Raw genomic sequence first — 18,119 nt, forward strand, 5'->3', positions numbered from 1 at the left:
CAGTGTGACAATATAGTTTGGGTTATACATAATAATAGAGAACTTTGCAGATACAGCTCAATTTTATTTATTTAATGATCAATAAATATATACATATTTATGTTTTACAAATGATTTAATAAAATATAACCTAAAATGTTATAATAATCACCCTGTTTGCTAGGGCAGGCTGGATAGATGGAGGTGCACAGTGCAAATGGGAGGGGGTTAAAGACAGTGAGGAAGGTTCAGTGCCCAGGGAATGGTAGGGGAGGAGCTGAAATAATATGGATAGTATCCTGATTGATGTCAGTGGGTGGCCTTTTGCCTTTAATTTGTCTTTCTGGGGGTGGGGAGTTCAGGGGATTCTTTAAAGAACTTGAGTGAAGGCAGCTTTCATAACTCAGGTCAGAGCAGAGACACAACCCAGAGCCTGGATCCCCTGCTTACAGAAGGGCAGAATACTTCTCTTATTTCACTCTCAACAATGCAGAATACTGAAAAAAATGATTTCTGGACTCCTAGCCCAGCCCTTACAGAAGGGCAGAATACTTCTCTTATTTCACTCTCAACAATCCAGAATCCTGAGGAATATGATTCTTGGACTCCTGGCCCAGATGACTATGATTACTTGAATGACACAGACTTTGCATGCAATGAAAGTGAATGGGACTTATCATACTCCTTACTACCTGTGTTCTACATGCTGGTCTTTGTGCTAGGACTGTCTGGAAATGGGGTAGTCATTTTCACAGTATGGAAGGCTAAGCCCAAGAGGAGATCTGCAGACACCTATATAGGTAACCTTGCCCTTGCTGACCTGGCTTTTGTTGTTACCTTACCCCTGTGGGCAACCTACACTGCTCTTGGCTTCCACTGGCCCTTTGGTTCTGCACTGTGCAAGATCAGCAGCTACCTTGTATTGCTGAATATGTTCTCCAGCGTTTTCTGTCTCACCTGTCTCAGTTTTGACAGGTACTTAGCCATTGTTCACTCACTGTCCAGTGCCAACCTGCGCTCTCGCTCCACTATGTTGGTATCCTTAGCAGTTATATGGCTCCTTTCAGGGTTGCTGGCTCTGCCAAGCCTGATTCTCCGTGATACACGTGTTGAAGGCAACCACACTCTGTGTGACCTGGACTTTACTGGAGTCTCCAGCAAGGAGAATGAAAACCTCTGGATTGCAGGTCTCAGCATCCTCACCACAGTGCCAGGCTTCGTGCTACCACTACTCCTCATGACCATCTTCTACTGTTTCATTGGTGGAAAGGTTACTATGCATTTCCAGAACCTTAAGAAGGAAGAACAGAAGAAGAGGAGACTTCTAAAGATCATCATCACACTTGTGGTTGTGTTTGCTATTTGCTGGCTGCCATTTCATATTGTCAAAACAATCCACTTTCTAGGCCTTGTGGGTGTTTTGGATCTCACCTGTTCTGTTCAGTATTTGATTGTCAGCCTATATCCCTACGCCACGTGCCTGGCATACGTCAACAGCTGCCTCAACCCATTTCTGTATGCATTTTTTGATCTTAGGTTTCGCTCCCAATGTTTTTTTTTTTTCGGACTTAATAAAACCCTCCATGGGCAAATCAGTAACACCTCCTCCAGCCTGAGTGCCCAGACACAGAAATCTGAAATCCACCCTTTAGCAACTAAAGTGTAATTAGAGAAGGGACACAGGATGGACCTGGGAGGGAGGGATGCTGTGCTTAGACTTTTGGGCTCATGAACTTTATCTCTCAGAGCTGGAAGTAGAAAGGCATCTGCTGATAACAGAAAGATCTGCTGGACTTTGCGGTAGAGCCTGGAAGATTTGATTGGTGACTGTCTTTGCTCATAAAATAACAAAGCAATGTCTAAAGGACACCAAAGTCTTGCTCTATCTCTCTCTGGGTTATGCGAGAGCTGGCTGGATGGAGCAATATATGTTATTTCTTGGGTCAGATTTGACTGCTAATATATCCACATTGATGTCAATAACCAGGAATGTCATATGAAATTGTTTAACACATACAGTATTACTCTCTCCTTTACTTAGTGATTTTAATTTTAAATCTGTATATATTGGGCTTGTTAAAGCACTTGCATAACATTACAGAGCTTCTATCTAACACACTGGCTATTGTCAATTTTGGGATGTTCTTATGAAGCTGTTGAATTGTATAATGCTTATTCTGAAGTGTCTTCCTATGTTTTAGCCAAGCTGTGAGAAAGAGGAGGTGAAGGCACTGAATAGGCTGATAAACAAGTAGCAATTCCTTGTAGAACAATGTATTGCTGTTTTGTCCATTAACACGTTAAAGCCTGTTTTGCTCTGGTATATGTATAGATGTATGTATTGTACATAAAGAAATATAACATATCCCCTCGGAGAGGGGCATTCTTTTAAAATGTTTGATATACTTTTGTAATATGATGCAATAAAATCTTTGAACTTAGCAAACATCAATTTGTTGTCTTCATTGCAAAATGAACACATTCAAGTGTTGCTCTAATGGTTAGATTATAAATTCTCCGCTGCAAAATAGACTTGTGGTTCTTATCCACTAAACAGTTCCATTAATATGCCACACTGTAACATCTAATACACCTGATGGAAAAAGAATCATATATAGTTCATTAGCACAAAATTACTGTATATGGTGTTTAAAAAAGGGGTTTTGTATTAAGCTCCAACATTTTATTAATAACAATATCAGTTATTTATATAGCGCACACATATTCCGCAGCACTTTTCAGAGAATATTTGAACATTCACATCAGTCCCTGCCCCAGTGGAGCTTACAATATATATTCCATACTTGCCTACTTTCCACTTCACCTCTCCGGGAGAAGCCCAGAGAGGCAACACGTCAGGGGGGCAGGAGCAAGGCTGACACCACTTGGCCCTGCCCCCATGCCGGAAAACTCTTATTCGCGGGTCGCGGAGAGGGGCGGGGCTTAAATGACGCAGTCGCGTCATTTTAGCCCCGCCTCCTCTCAGCGGACCCGCCATTTCAGTTAATTAAACCAGCAGGCAAGGGAGGAGCAGGTGAGACTTGCCCACCTTCCCGGGGGGCCGGGAGGCAGACCCGATTTCCGGGAGGCTCCCGGCCATTCCGGGAGGGTAGACAAGCCTGCTATATTCCCAACCACATGTACACACATTCTTTGCTCATATGTACAAGTGGTCTGGGCCACCCTTACATATGCGTGCGCCTTCGCCATCATTCGATGGTCGGCGACCATCGAAATATGGGGGAAGTTCCCACTGGCATGCGAATGTATGTTTATGTAAAGCATCTGTTTGCAAGCCTTGCGAGCGAATTCGGAGTGTGTATGGGTGGTGCGTGCTAACCATTCCCAAGGCAGGTTTGTGTCATTCGCAAGGGAGCGTGCACACGTCTGAGCGAATGAACCAGAATAAGGCCCTAAAAGCAATAGCCTTAGAGGTTTCAGAGGCTCATTAGCAATTTGACTGACATGAAGTTGGCATTTGTGGGTGATAACCAGTTGTTTTCAGGGAATAGCCAAAAAAGCGCAGACGAGCCCAGGCGTTTCAGGGGAGGGTCTGTGACCTTAGTGCCGGCCTTGTTCAGCCTGTCCCTGTTGCAGTGTTGTGGAAGGGTCAGATTTACTCACATTCGCACAGACTGGAAAAATCCTTTGATGGTTCTGGAATAGCGTGAGGATTTGCAGGTGAATATCGAATAACAATATTTTCACAATTCACATGCAGATTTGCACTAGGCGGGTTTGCTTTCTGTCTGGGTGGCGGCTATGTATTCACAGTGAACCTCAACTTTTAAGATTATTATTATTTTTATTATGGTTTATTTATATGGCGTCACAAGGGATCTGCAGCACCCAATTACATGAACAAATAAGCAAAACATAAATACAAAAGAGGACAAGTACAGGGTACATAAAATCAGCAGAGGATTCTGGGATAAGTATCAGAGTGGCAGAAAACCACAGGATTTGGTGCCATCAAAGATGGTTTAAGTTAAGCTGACCATACATCTACAGATCTATGGTCAGATCTGGCTGGTTGGAACAAAATCCTGGTAAAGGAACACCGATGGCTGATTAAGCTGGAGGTGACATAAATCACTGAAGGGGGATCAGGCTGAAGCAAGTTAGCAGTTTTGTGGTTTAGACAGTATGCTGCGTCTGGCAGCCAATGGGTGCAAGGGGAGGAGTTGGGAAGGGGAGAAGGGTCTTGTGATAGGGAAGTGGCTTCCTCTCTGGAATTTTCCCCACCCTCCCGTCCCTATTTTCTGTCTCTATTTTCTTCATTAGGCGGCGGTAAAGAACGGTCAATTGTGTAGATGGAATGTGTGTAGATTAGAGGGTGCGCTCTCCAGGCATCGATTGTCACGAGCCATACTTCTATGCACGGAAGATGGCTGCCACCACCGACCCGGGTGGTTGGCTGGGAGAGTTGGTCACCAGCGGTGTGTGAATGCTATGGTGATCCTACCCACCCCCTTTTCTTTAGTATGACCGTTCTTTAGTGCCGCCACCAATATTATAGTCATTAGTCTGTTGTCAAAATAAATTTGACATTCGTTATTTTGAAACGCCAGCACTTGTGTCCGTGTCGTTATTTTTAGATAAGTTTAGTAAGTTAAGTGTTAAGGGTGTAAGACTGAGAGTACCGATGGTGAATTTATGGATTAGAGCAAATGACATTTGACCATTTGCTTTGAAATGCTGGAAAACTGCCAAAAACTGTCAGATATAACTCAAATATTACCAGGATTTACTTCCAACCAGCCCAATATGACAATCAAGCTATAGATGACCAGCTTTAGTGAAGGAAAAGCCCTGCTTGTGAGAGCTTACATTGTAAAGGTCAGCAATCAACTCTGAATCAGGATCTTAGCCCCATATGTCTGCTATTGTAGATTATACATTTATCATAATAAGCAATTGCAGGACACACAAAATACATGAGTGTTATAATACTAGCCATATACAATGAGATGACGTCTTATATCTTTACAGTCCAATGCTAAGCACCATACACACGGCATAGGCAATCGCGGCGGGGGGGGGGGGGGGGGGGGGAGGGGTTCTGGTTGCCCAGAAATTGCCCAGACAACAATAGCACCGGTATATAATGTGATTATTAGAACTGCCTCCACATCATGCAGTATAAGGGACAGAGCAGAGCTGCTGCACATAGTAGTAGTAGTAGGAGATTGTTAGCTTGGAAAGTGCAGTACTGGTTCTATTATGTTAGTGTATTTATTTTTTATATGTTTAAACATTTCCTGACCACTTTAAATATTTGAAACAGCCTAAACTATAGACCATCTGTACTGATACATATTAATACTGTATTCCATACAGTATCCATTGTGTAAAAAGACAAATTTTCAGGGCTGTTACCGCTCCTCCAGACTCCCGTACTTACTCCAATGTTCTGCAGAGTGGGAGAGTTTGGATTACATTTGGAAACCCCCCTCTAAAAATCCTGCGTCTGCCACTGCGGACAGAGCCATACTGCTTAGCCTACATGCTGAACGATGTAGTCTAGGCTATTCCCCTTAAGTTTCTCGGTTACCTAGATCGCCCGTACACCAGGGCCGTCTTAACAATCTACTGGGCCCCTGGGCAAAATATTTTTTAGGGCCCCCCTCCACCCACCTATGTGCAGCAGCAGAGGAGGGCTGGGAGTTGTGTGGCGGGGATCCGGGCAGCAGCTGTCAGCGGCATCTGTCTAGGCGACTCATCGGTGACGGCGGTGATCCAGGCAGCGGGGGGGGGGGGCTGGGAGCTTGATGTAGCGGTGTGTGGTGGGGATCCAGGCAGCAGCTGTCAGCGTTGTCCGTCCAGGCAGCTTGCTCAGAACTTGATGTAGCGCTATTTGCTGCCGGGCAGGAAGCGCTGCAGATTTTGAAAAGAATGGCCGGACACTGATTGGCTGAGCGTCCGGCCAATCAACGTCCGGCCAGAATTTTCAGAATCAGCAGCGCTTCCCGCCCGGCGGCAAATAGCGCTACAGCAAGGTCTGAGTCGCCACTGCCTGTATGGACAACGCTAACAGCTGCTGCCCGGAGCATCCCTGACATATGCCACCCAGATTGCTACATCAAGATCCCAGCCCCCCGCTGCCTGGATCACCGCCGCCACCGCTGAGTCGCCGCTGACAGCCGCTGACCGCATCCCAGCCGCCCACCGCCATTCCCCAGAGCAGTGCCGTCTTCCCCAGTGGGCTGGGCCCCTACAATCCTTGGGCCCCTGGGCAACTGCCCATTCAGCCCAATGGGAAAGACGGCCCTGCCGTACACATGTAGCGATGTGTGTATGGATGATCTGTGCTAACTCGGTATTCTTTTATGTACATGCAGGGCATCTATCTAAATGACAGAAATGATTAAGTCAGTCCTCAACATACTACAACACAGTTAATGAATACCAATTGCCATGGTAATATCATACACAGTACAGAAATATACAGTTATTTTGTGTAAAAAGGCTTGTGTGCTTTATTGATATCTTAAGTACAAAACCTAAACTCTGCTTCTATGATGAGGGAGTGCCATGCAGGAGATAACTGTCTGCATCCTACAGACTTATCTGTCAGTCTGGATTCTCTCAGATATGTAAAGTCTTGATTGGGGGAGGTGCTAGCCATTTGCTAAGATGTTTACTACACCCTGTGATAAACCATCTGCTTCAACTCTGTCTCTCATCCCCCTGTGCAAAACAAGCATCACCTTAAACCAACACTAATGTCCTAGCAGCACAGTCCCTCCAAATCCACAACAATTTACTTGTGTGTGCATATTTAAATATTTATTTATTTTATTAGCATTTATTATGTAGCGCATTACAATTGGGAACAAACAAAGTAATAAATTGAGACAGGATATTATTAGATAAAATTAGGGGAGCTGTATTAAACCTTCAAAACAGTGACATTGCCCATAGTAACCATTCTACTGTAGTCTGTACCTATTATTTTATAGAATGTACTTAAAATGCTAGCCAGAAGCTTGTTACTTGCTATGTGTGCCTTCTCCATGTTAAAACATGTGTGTACTAGTGGCAGGGGTATGGTAAAATGTAGGATTCATACTTGCCTACCCCCCTGGAATGGTCGGAAGGCTCCTAAAAATATTTTCCCCCTCTCTGCCCCTCTGCCCCCCTGAAGCGGAGATGGGCAGGGATTCCGCCACCAGCCGCCGAGTGTAGGGGACGTACATGCGTGTGCGTCCCTGTCAGATGCAGCGCCTCTCTGCCAGCGATTGCCAGCTCAGGCAGGGAATCTTGTATTTCTCTGGGCTGGCTGAGAGGCGCTACATCATACTTTCCTACTTTTGAAAACTAGTTTCAGGGAGATAATGGTTGGTAGTAGAATTTTGCAAAGCGCCCTATTGAGGGGGCGTGTCATGCTCCACCCAAAGGGCGTGTCTAGTTCCATATATGGAGATATTGTGAAAAGAGACTGTGAATGTGGCACCTAGAAGCTTGGGTGTGTATTGCTACATCTGAGAGGAATCTTTGAAAATTACCTACTGTACTGTATATCCAAATGTAGATGAGCTTCAAAGCAGTTAGTAAGAGATACTATACTTGGTAAAGTGCTGGGAAATGGTGCTGATAATTCAATGTAAATGTATCTATCTCTCATTTCTTTTTGTCCCAAAAATGTAACAGTGTAATGTGGGCTAGGTGAAATGAGGAAGATTGCTAGACTAATGAGGGAGAGAGGGAGATTGTTGCTATTTCAGGGAGTCTCCTGCAGAATGCAGGAGGGTAGGCAACTATGCGCTACATCTTTATACACTCTTTAAGACACAATGATGCAAACTTGAACCCATCTGCCCACAGAACCCACTCTACAATACTGGGATTCGTAGCTCTGTGCATAGGGGATGGGGTCATCATGATGATGCATTAAAAGCACACAAACAGCCACTCGCACCTCCCACATGGCTGCCACCTTCCCATGTGGCAATAAAACTCTGCTCCCAAGTTTCCTATTTATAGAGGTTTGATACATATTGACATTACTAACATTTATGTATAAAGCGCCAGCACATTCTGTTTTACTTTATATTGATGGGAAGTACCACATATTGCTACAGCCAGACTTCAAGGATAGAAAATGCCTGATGACTAAATGATCCAGCCATAAAGCAAAGCTGGCCTAAGGTCAGAGGGTGAGTGGAATACTTGAAGGTTTGGAGGCTTGGGGAAAGTCTTGTGCATGTGAGGGCAAAACAAAGAGAGGGTGCAGCCCAATAAATGTCCAAGGAAAGGAAATGGTGCAAGTAATGAGTGTGGTTGAGAACTGGATATATTGCATTTCTCTTACCATCATGTACATTAGGAATTGATGGAGAGGACATACAGGTAGGGCAACCATCAGTAATTGTGGAGCCCAGTACTATCAAAATAGGCAGCCCCTAGGGGGTTGGAGTTGTGGTTACTGTTGGTATAGTCACCCTACAGCCCTGCCCAAGCTACCTCCCTCTCACCTATACCCAAATCTCCGACCTCTCCAGCAAATATGCTCCTGTTTTAGTCACTCCCAGCCATCTCCCTCTAACACACCTATACCCCGACCACCTGCCCCTCATTCATATATGTTCCTGCCCCAGACACCTCCCTTTCACACATATAACCCAGCCCTGCCACACCCACCTCCCTCTTACATATATGCTCCTGGCACCTCCATCTTGCATCTATGCTGTCAGGCAGATGGATTTTCTCAGTGTGATGGTTGGTCTGCTGTGATTCTTCAGAGATGATGTTGATTACAGTTTAAAGTGATACTTCATTGTTTTTCTGTGTATTTGATAGTCAATATTGTCAGTTGTTTTGTCTTTTCCATGGTGGTGGCCATTTTGTTGAGGACATTTATATACTGTTATACACTTGTCCGTAGCTACAAAGGTGGTCCAGGCTCACTTTCTATCATGGTCCTGGACAAAAGTCCCTACAGTACCCCCCTGATGGCAGCTCTGCATATACGCATATTGGCTCTTATTCTGGTTCACTCGCAAAGGCAAACTCCTTCTCAAATGGACAAAACCATGTGCATTGCAGGGGGGGCAGATGTAACGTGCAGAGAGAATTAGATTTGGGTGGGGTCTTTACTTCAAAGTGAGATCTATATTGCAGTGTAAAAATAAAGCAGTCAGTATTTTCCCTGCACAGAAACAAAATAACTCCCCCAAATCTAACTCTCAGGGCCCTGCTTGCAAAATTGCTTATTTACAACTTTACATGGCCTGCAAATTGACTGGGAAGTTTCATGGGAGGCCGATTACATTGAGGCCGAATTGTTGGGGTCCCGACAGTCGGGATCCCGACAGGCATATACTCGACATCGGGATCCCGACTGTCAAAACACCGACAGCCGGGTTAGCTGCTTAGCGGGCTGGCCGCGGTCTGCGGAGCACCTCCCCCCTCTCCATATTTGGAGTACGCCCGGCGTCATCACCCTCCCTGCACAGCGTGCAGTCAACTACACAATAGTAAGTTACCCAGGGAAGGTGCAGTGGCCTTGTTTGGGGGCAGCCAGGGATTGTGTTAGGGGGAGGGGAGAATTTAAACATCTATGGAGCGGCAGGTAAGCTGCATTGAGGGGGGGGGGGGTGTTGCATATCTATGTAGCTGCACTATGTTGTGTTGGTGAAGGCAGTGGATGGATGTGTATGAGAGACAGTGTATGTATGGATATATGTATGCATGTATGATGGATGGATGAGAGTGGTGATATATGTACTGAATGTATGAGGGTGGTGGTGTATAAATGTATGCATGTATGAGGGTGGTGATGTATACATGTATGTATGTGTGTGTGTATGTATGTATGTATGAGTGTGGCGGTGTATAAATGTATGCATGAACGTGGTGGTATATGCTTGTATGAGGGTGGTGGTGTATAAATGTACAGATCTGCATGATGTTGGCTCTTCGGCGTCCCTAAACATATTTCTCTTTGTGTTTGACTGGTACTGCCATGTGTGCTGTATAATTCCACTGGTGCCGCTATGTGTGCCGTATCAGTCCAGGGGTGCCGTTTCAGTCCAGGGGTGCCGCCATGTGTGCCGTTTCAGTCCAGGGGTGCCGCCATGTGTGCTGAGGGAAACCATGTTCTTTTTTTTTACTTACTCAGTATTAACCCCTCCCTTGCATGCACCTGAGTGGTACTACTGAACTAATTGAACATCTACCACTATCCATATGTATGTGTGAGAGGCAGAAGGGAGCCCATATTAGGAGGAGATGCAGGTCCTGATATGCCACATGGAGTAGTCTGGGCAGAGCCGGATTTCTCACTAGGCCCGTGAGGCACGGGCCTAGGGGCGGCACCTATCACAGGGTGGCAGGCTGCAGCCTGTGACCTGGCTGAGCGAGTACGGGAAGCATCAAGTTACAAAGGGGCCAATCAGGAGCAGATTGTTACCGGGCGGCATGAAGTGTGAGCAGCCAGCGGCACTGAATGTGCCTGTGCTGCGCTGCCTGTCTAACAATTGACAGATATGGGGAGGTGAAGGGGGCGATCGTCCTCCCCGAGAAGAAGCTCAGATTCCTCCTCTTTGGAAGACAGGTCCACCGGCGGGGAGAGCAGAGCGGCGGGCAGGGCAGTGCTGTGTGCAGCCTGTAATCCCGGTGTGCGCTCGCCGGATAAAGCTGCAGCAGGTGAGTGTGTGCTGGGCAGTGGCAGCGGCGGCTCTCTACTCCCCTGCACTCCTACTGTAGCAGGCAAGCGGGGAGACCAGACAAATTCCGGCGCTGAGAGCTGTCCCATCCCTGACCCTGGTTACGGCGAAATCTGGTCTGCCGAGGAGGGGTAGGGGGGGGGGGGGGGAGTTTAATATGTTGTGCCTAGGGGCGGCCTGACCCCTAAATCCGGCCCTGAGTCTGGGGTTAGGTAGGTAGATAGCTCTTAGTTTGGAAATATCAAGTAAGGACCCATTATCATGTGGCTCCTTGCTGGTTAATCATAGACCCAATTTAGGGTAACGGTGGTGTGTAGTGCGGTGCCCCTGGACCGGTTGGGCTGGGTGGCTCTAGTGCGGCACGCCCTTACATTCTATTAACACTTTTTTTTTTTCCTCACTAACACTCGTTCTTTAATTTTTTCACTGGCATGCCGCTCTGGGCTTTCTAGCTTATGCTAGTTTTTTGGGGTGCCGCACCCTGCACCTATATATAGCCAGGGGCGGATTTAGGGATGAGGGCGCCCCTAGGCACAACAATAATGTTTGTACCCCCTCCCTAATAATTGTATTATTTTTATTGATCACTTATAAGCCCTCATTTGATAATAGCCAATATAACGGATTTATTTAAAAAAAGCCACTAACTGTTACATGTTCTTTTATTATGAATACATAGTTACTAAGTAGGACAGGTTACAGGGGCAGTATCTGCATGTCCTATCCATTTACACTCTATTTAAGATGGAATATGGTATAGTACAGTGGATATTTAGCAGTTATAGGTACATTTTGGGCTGACAGTACTATCACAGGCATCCAAGTGCCGCCCCCAAACATGTGCCGCCCCTAGGCACGTGCCTCACGTGCCTAATGGGAAATTCGGCTCTGTATATAGCACTAGGGACCCCCAATATACAGAGAAGCCTTGACGTGGCTTGGGGGCATATCATACACCTGCGCAGGTATATGTAACCAATATCTCTGAATTCTATTATCATGTAGTGTTCAAGATTGGTTACTAATACCATTCAGTGAGCCGGGGGAAACAATGTCTTTTTTTTTTACTTACCCCAAGAGATGTCACCGTCACTATCTTAACCCATCAAATTAAATAGAGAGTGACTGAGCCAAAGTAGTTGTGTCATCATGTAATAGTGGCCCATGATATCATGTCTCGATTCAGGAGATTAGACATGTATCAGTATCAGTTGGATACATTTCCTCAGACAGAGCATTCAAACATGGCCTATTTGCTATTAAATAGAAGTTGTTGCTAAAGATCAATGCTATTGTGATCCGAGTGCTCGGTTTCCTTGTGAGTTGCAATATTTGTTTACATGATTACACAAATGTTGTCCATGACAAAAAGTCACCAGACTGAACATTGCACCTAGGAAAATGTCTACATTTTCATTTGTTGCAGTCCATAACAGCATCACTAATGTGCAAGAGAGGGGAGGGGGAGGAATTAGGTGGCAGAGGGAAATGAGTTCCACCACCTCTCCAGGACCACTTCAAGCCCTGGGTAGATGTCTGAAGCAGTGATAAGGGAGCAGAAGTAAGCCAGTGTAGAAGTTGCCCATGGCAACCAATCAGCTGCTCTGTATGATTTTAAATTATGGAAAATACACATGTTACTTCAGTACTGATTGGTTGCCATGGGCAACTTATTCACTGGCTCACTTCTCTTTCCTTATCATTTTTTTATACATTTGCCCCTATACACTGTATATACATCCAGTTTACCCTAATAAAGAGACCTCTAAGGGCCTCATTTATCAATCAATATTTGCAGCTAAATTCCCGAAAACACCTGTTTTCAGTGGTTAGCAGCAAATATTAAGTATCACCCAAATGTATCAGGAGGGACCACAGCAGGAATTGTCGATCCCTTCTGCACCGCTGCCGGCTGCATCCCCCATAGGTTTCTATGGGGGATGCGAAGCTGCCTGGTGTATCAACATCAGGCAACAGCACTTTGCATCCCTGGGCTACCACCATTCTGAGATGGCGATAGCCCATTGTAGCCTATGGATCACACTGTCGGGGGTAAGCACTTCGCCTGTGCAGACCCCCTGGCTTCCAGCTCAGCACATCACAAGGACGGGCTCCTTTCGGAGTCCTGTCCCTGCGCCTGGGGGATAGTACATTCAGGTGATAGGATTGCATTTTACAATGCGATCCTGGGCGGTAATATTCCGCCCAGATCGCATTGTAAATGCAATCCTTCATAAATGGGCCCCTTGGTTACTAAACTCTCATGAAAAACATGCACAGCCATGGTTGAAAATGTGATCAAAGAAAAGTCTTCTAACCTTTAACTTGTAATCAAAATAACCATTTGGAAAATATCATAGTCTTTTTATCAAATGCCACGTTAGTAATTATGCAGAAAGAGATTAGTCACAATGTTAGTCACAAAGGCCCTTATTCTGATCGGTGCGGATATATCCGCGTGCGTTCGGCCCGCCGATGTTTTGTGTCTGCGCATGTGCAGAGGCGTCTCTGCGCATGTGCGAGCGGGGCGTACGGCCAAATCCCGCATGATATGTGAACACTCCGAACAGGGGGTGGAGAGGGGCGTGAAGGGCTATTTGGGCTCATTACCATATGCATACGCCCCGCGTTTCATGGGCGTTCCCATGAAAACGCTGGGCGTACGTATGGTAATGCGGCCGTGACGCACGTGTAGGGGGCGGATATATGACATCGCCGGATGTCAGCTGCCCGCCCAGATCCCTGCTTTTGCATGGAAAAATGTCCGTGTGGTCTGAGGTTGCGGGTGCTGGTGGAGCACTCGGTCCTGCATTCGATGGTCTGCGACCATCGAATGATGGGGGAGGTTCCCTGAGATGGAGGAGGCGTATTCCGTGAAAAATACACGTGCGGTCCGTTCGGACAGCTTCTTACCGCATACGGACGGAGTTGGCGATCCGTATGGAAGGCGGGGTTTCGCACGCACGGTCCTGGCCGCATAATCGGCTCCGGCCGCACCGATCAGAATAAGGGCCAAAGTACTTTAAGCTAATTATGTTATGTAACATGTATTTGAAGCCTTATGAAAAATGAAATAAAGGGTATTGCCTGGTACTTTATAACTGGCAAATCAGCTCCTGACTGTTTTAAGTAACATGCTGGGTTTAAAAAGAGACAGTTAAGAGCTGATTGGCTGGTGATAAAGTACCAGGCACCTTATCACTTCTACTTCCTTTATCACTGCTTCATACATCTACCCCACAATTACTATTGAATCTTATGATAGTTTTTAGCCATTGAGGGTAAAGTGCAACGGAATATGCTGCGCTATATAAGAAACTGTAAATAAATCAATAAATAAAACTGAGGGCCAGATGTATTATAGCGGCGCTTATCATGCCACTATAACACTTCTTGCTTCGCCTCATTATATTATATAGAGGCAAAGCAGGAAGGGACATTGACAATATTGATTATTTATTTATTTTTCAAAAGTTTTATATATAGCACAGCATATTCCATTGCGCTTCACAAAGGAGTATTAACACCTTGTCCACCGAAGCGGGGGAGGGCAAACTCCCCCCTCCAGCGATATCCCCATGGCCTTTCCTACATTTGACCTGCATATTGGCCTGCTATCATTTAGATAGCAGCGCTGATATGGACGGGCACATAGCGCCCCTGTCATTTAACGCACACTTCTTACATGGGGGAGTAGTGGTTTTAGTGCACATAACGTGCGCTGCTAGCCCTTCTTCCTCATAGCGCACTTTCATACATCTGTCCCTTAGATACCAAGCGCAAAAGTGGATTGCAAAGGACAGTTCCCCTTCATGTCTGCATGGGCCAGTAACTTCACATATGTGCTGCTGTGTGGTAGGGGCTGTGAGTTATCTGGATTGCCAGATTGCTTGATTAAATCCAGTTAGATTTCAATTGTTTAGGCCACATGCTGTGCAATGTATGGCCAATTAATTATTCATGTCAGTATGTAACGTGTTTTTGTGCACTTATGAATAACATCATTACATAAAGTCAGTAAACACGGTCCGTTCTCCACTCTGAACACCATCCTCCCCCATCTCTTATCTTAGTATCTATCACTCATTGAGATAAATCCCAGATGGGGTTTGTTCCTTCCAATGACAGAGCAGGAAAAGAAGCAAAACAAAAACATTTCAAATTAAGAAAAAAAAACATTTTGCACCTGAAATCATACCGACAGCCCTAGAAACAAACTATTAGTCATATCATTTTAAGACCAGCTAAGACTGCAGAACAGCATGATGCACACAATGCTATCAGCAAAATGTTAAATGTTTAATTAGCAAAAATGAAATAGAAAACATAGTACCCTGAGGTAGTATTGTATTATTACTTATTATGTATGTATGTATGTATGTATGTATGTATGTATGTATGTATGTATGTATATACAGTATGTACTGATTTATTTATTCAACACAGCACAGAAGGTGTAATGGTTAGCATTACTGCCTCACAGTACTGAGGTCATGGGTTCAATTCCCATCATGGCTCTAACTGTGTGGAGCTTGTAGTACCCCTAGAATGTCTGTGTCTGCGTGTATGGGAATATAGATTGTAAGCCAGAGGTTCCCAAACGCGGTCCTCAAGGCACCCCAATGGTCCAGGTATTAAATATATCCATGCTTGGCCACAGGTGACTTAATTAGTAACTCAGTCAGTCTGATTTAACCATCTGTGCTGAGCCATGGATATACCTAAAACCTGGACCGTTGGGGTGCCTTGAGGACCGTGTTTGGGAACCTCTGTTGTAAGCTCTACTGGGGCAGGGACTGATGTGAATGTTCAAATATTCTTTGTAAAGCTCTGTGGAATATGTGTGCGCTATATAACTGTTAATAAATAATAAATAGGGAACGAAGCTGTAAAACAGTTGAAGGGTTTGCATGTTCCTTAACCCTTTGAGGGTCAAGTGAATTTGTCAAATCAAAATAGGTGTGAAAAATGTGTTACCTTATGTAGGAAATATTATCCATTTTTATACAAAAATTACACAAAATATTATATTTGAAAGTATATAACAAATGTGAGCGACACTGGCATTTTCAGCAAATATTTTGAACAACTCTCATGAAGATGTTGGGACTGAAAAGGTTAAACTACTGTTTGTAGAAGCTGAAGTTTTGAAATTACTGTTGTCATTATCTTTCTCATCTTTCTCAGTCTAAAGGCCGCCATACACTATGCGATTTGGCCCCGATTTCACCCGCTCCAGATGGATCGGGCATTGAAATCGGACCAAATTGCGGGTTTTGACACCCGGTCCGACCCGATGCGCGGTCCCGTGCGCATCGGGTCAGAGTCGGGACGTCGGACCGGCTCCCCCCGTCCGTCTCTATGTTACTGCCGCCTGTGTCCCCCGCAGCGTCCGCACTACTAGCAGCGTGCATCCGTCCCCCCAGCCGCCTTGCAGCATCCCCCGCCCGCCACCTCGATGTCCCCGGCCCCCCTGCTCGCTCCACATTGCAGCTCCCCGGGAGTTGCAAATGATACATCGCATGCGATGTATCATTTGCAAAACTTGGCACATCAAGTGCCAAATCATGTGTCCCCCTCCCGGGGAGCTGCAGGGGGAAGTCAGGTCCGACTTGTCCTAAGGACAAGTCGGACTAATGTATGGGGGCCTTAAGCAATCAAATAAATTATCTTAATCTTCCACGTTTGTGACATTCTTGCCTTGGAGAAACTTGGAAGTCGTAAGTTTGAAAATTTAAGGATTCCATTTATCAATGATCGTCTGGACAGAATATTACCACCCAGGATCACATTGTAAAATGCTATCTTAACGGCGGGATGTATCATCCCTGCCGCACAGGGACAAGGCCTCAAAAGGACCCCATCCCTGTGATGTGTTGAGCCGGGCGCCAGGGGGTCTGCACATGCGCGGTTAGCGCTGACCCCCCACCGACCCCACTGACCGCACTGCCCCGGCAGCAGTGCGGTGTGTAGCCCATAGGCTACTATGTGCTACCACCATCTCAGAATGCCCGTAGCCCAGGGATGCAATGCTCTGCTGTTGATACCTCTGGCAGCTTTGCATCCCCCATAGAAACCTATAGGGGATGCGGCGGTGCAGGAGAGATCGCAGCAGGGATCGGAGATTCTTGCTGCTGTCCCTCCTAAAACATTTGGGGATTACTTAATATTTGCGGCTAAGCCCGAAAACGGGGGTTTTCGGGGATTTAGCCGCAAATATTGAATGATAACTGGGCTCCTTGGTCATTATTATCTTAGAATGAACATCTTCATAAATCGAGAACTCAGGCCTTTATTCTGATTCATTCGGATCCCCCTGCGTGACCGGTGTTGTGCGTCTGCTCATGCGCAGTCACAGTGTGTGCGGTGCATATGGTGTTCGCTGGGTGCACGCACCCAACACTGTGGATGGCGGCTAGTCGCGCCCATGGGAATGCGTAGCATTTCATGGGCGTTCCCATGGTAATTGGCTTGTGACGTGGGTGCCAGGGGTGGCAGCTGACATCACCGGATGTCAGCTGCCTGCCCACTTCCTGGTGAATGTGCATGCATATGTAAGGTTACCTGAGAGTAACCTGAGTGCACCTTTCACATGATTCTATGGTTGGCGACCATGTAATGATGTGGGTGTTCCCCACAGCCTGCAAATAAATGTTTATGACATTGGGAAGGTCGACAGTCAAAAGGTCGACTTGGGTTTTCCCAGTTTTTTGTCCCGAATGCCGCACAGTCGACATGAACTCCGTATAGGTGCACCACATCCCCTCACAAGGATTGTTGTGCTCACCATGCTTCGGACGCATTGCCTCTCTGCACTTGGCACACTATTCTATTCTCCCTCCACGCCCTGGTGGATGGTCGGGCATGTAATACCGCCTGTTGGCACATGTTGACTCAAAAAAAAGAAGTGAAAAACCCATGCCGACCTTTTGACCCTGTCGACCTTCCCATTGTCGACCTAATGACCCTGTCGACCTTTTCAGTGCATCGACCCAAGGCCTGTCAATATTCAGTGGTTATCCTAATGCATGTCGACCTTTTTGAATGTCGACCTAGTGAACGTATACCCCTGCGGAAGTGTATATGGTGTTCTACAGTCACCACGTTCCATTTTGCAGTGGGCAACACCACCAGTAGTAGCAAGGGCATAACTACAATAGGTGCAGGGGGTGCAGCTGCTATGGTGCCCAGAGCTGAGAGGAGCCCACATATATCTAGTTACGCCACTGAGTCGTAGTTTATAGACTGGACAGCAGGAGAGCCAGGGAATGACACCAGAGTCCTGAGTGACTAAAGGTGGCCATACATCAGAAAGATATTGTACCCAATCATACAATCTCAATTGATTGTAAGATGGATTGTATGAAGATTGTGTGCACATTGTGTGTCCAAAAACCACCAAGGACTGCCGGGGAATTGAAGGGAAATTGGACACAATCATGAGCGCAATCGATCTTAAGATCGATCTTT

At 46.0% G+C, this 18,119-nt stretch overlaps 1 protein-coding gene across 1 annotated transcript; it reads left to right on the forward strand.

Annotated features, from left to right (window-relative positions):
* The first annotated feature begins 339 nt into the window (after positions 1-339).
* LOC146006139 (apelin receptor B-like) lies at positions 340-2,427 on the forward strand. The gene has a single exon (XM_083145289.1). The coding sequence runs from the start codon at positions 467-469 to the stop codon at positions 1,643-1,645; it is 1,179 nt and encodes a 392-aa protein (XP_083001415.1). The 5' UTR covers positions 340-466; the 3' UTR covers positions 1,646-2,427.
* The last annotated feature ends 15,692 nt before the right edge of the window (positions 2,428-18,119 follow it).

Source organism: Crinia signifera, chromosome 1, assembly GCF_055691185.1.
Source record: "Crinia signifera chromosome 1, ASM5569118v1, whole genome shotgun sequence".
NCBI classification, from domain to species: Eukaryota; Metazoa; Chordata; class Amphibia; order Anura; family Myobatrachidae; genus Crinia; species Crinia signifera.

Coding starts and splice junctions, on each gene's coding strand:
- LOC146006139 (XM_083145289.1), top strand. CDS start 467: ATGCAGAATACTGAAAAAAATGATTTCTGGACTCCTAGCCCAGCCCTT.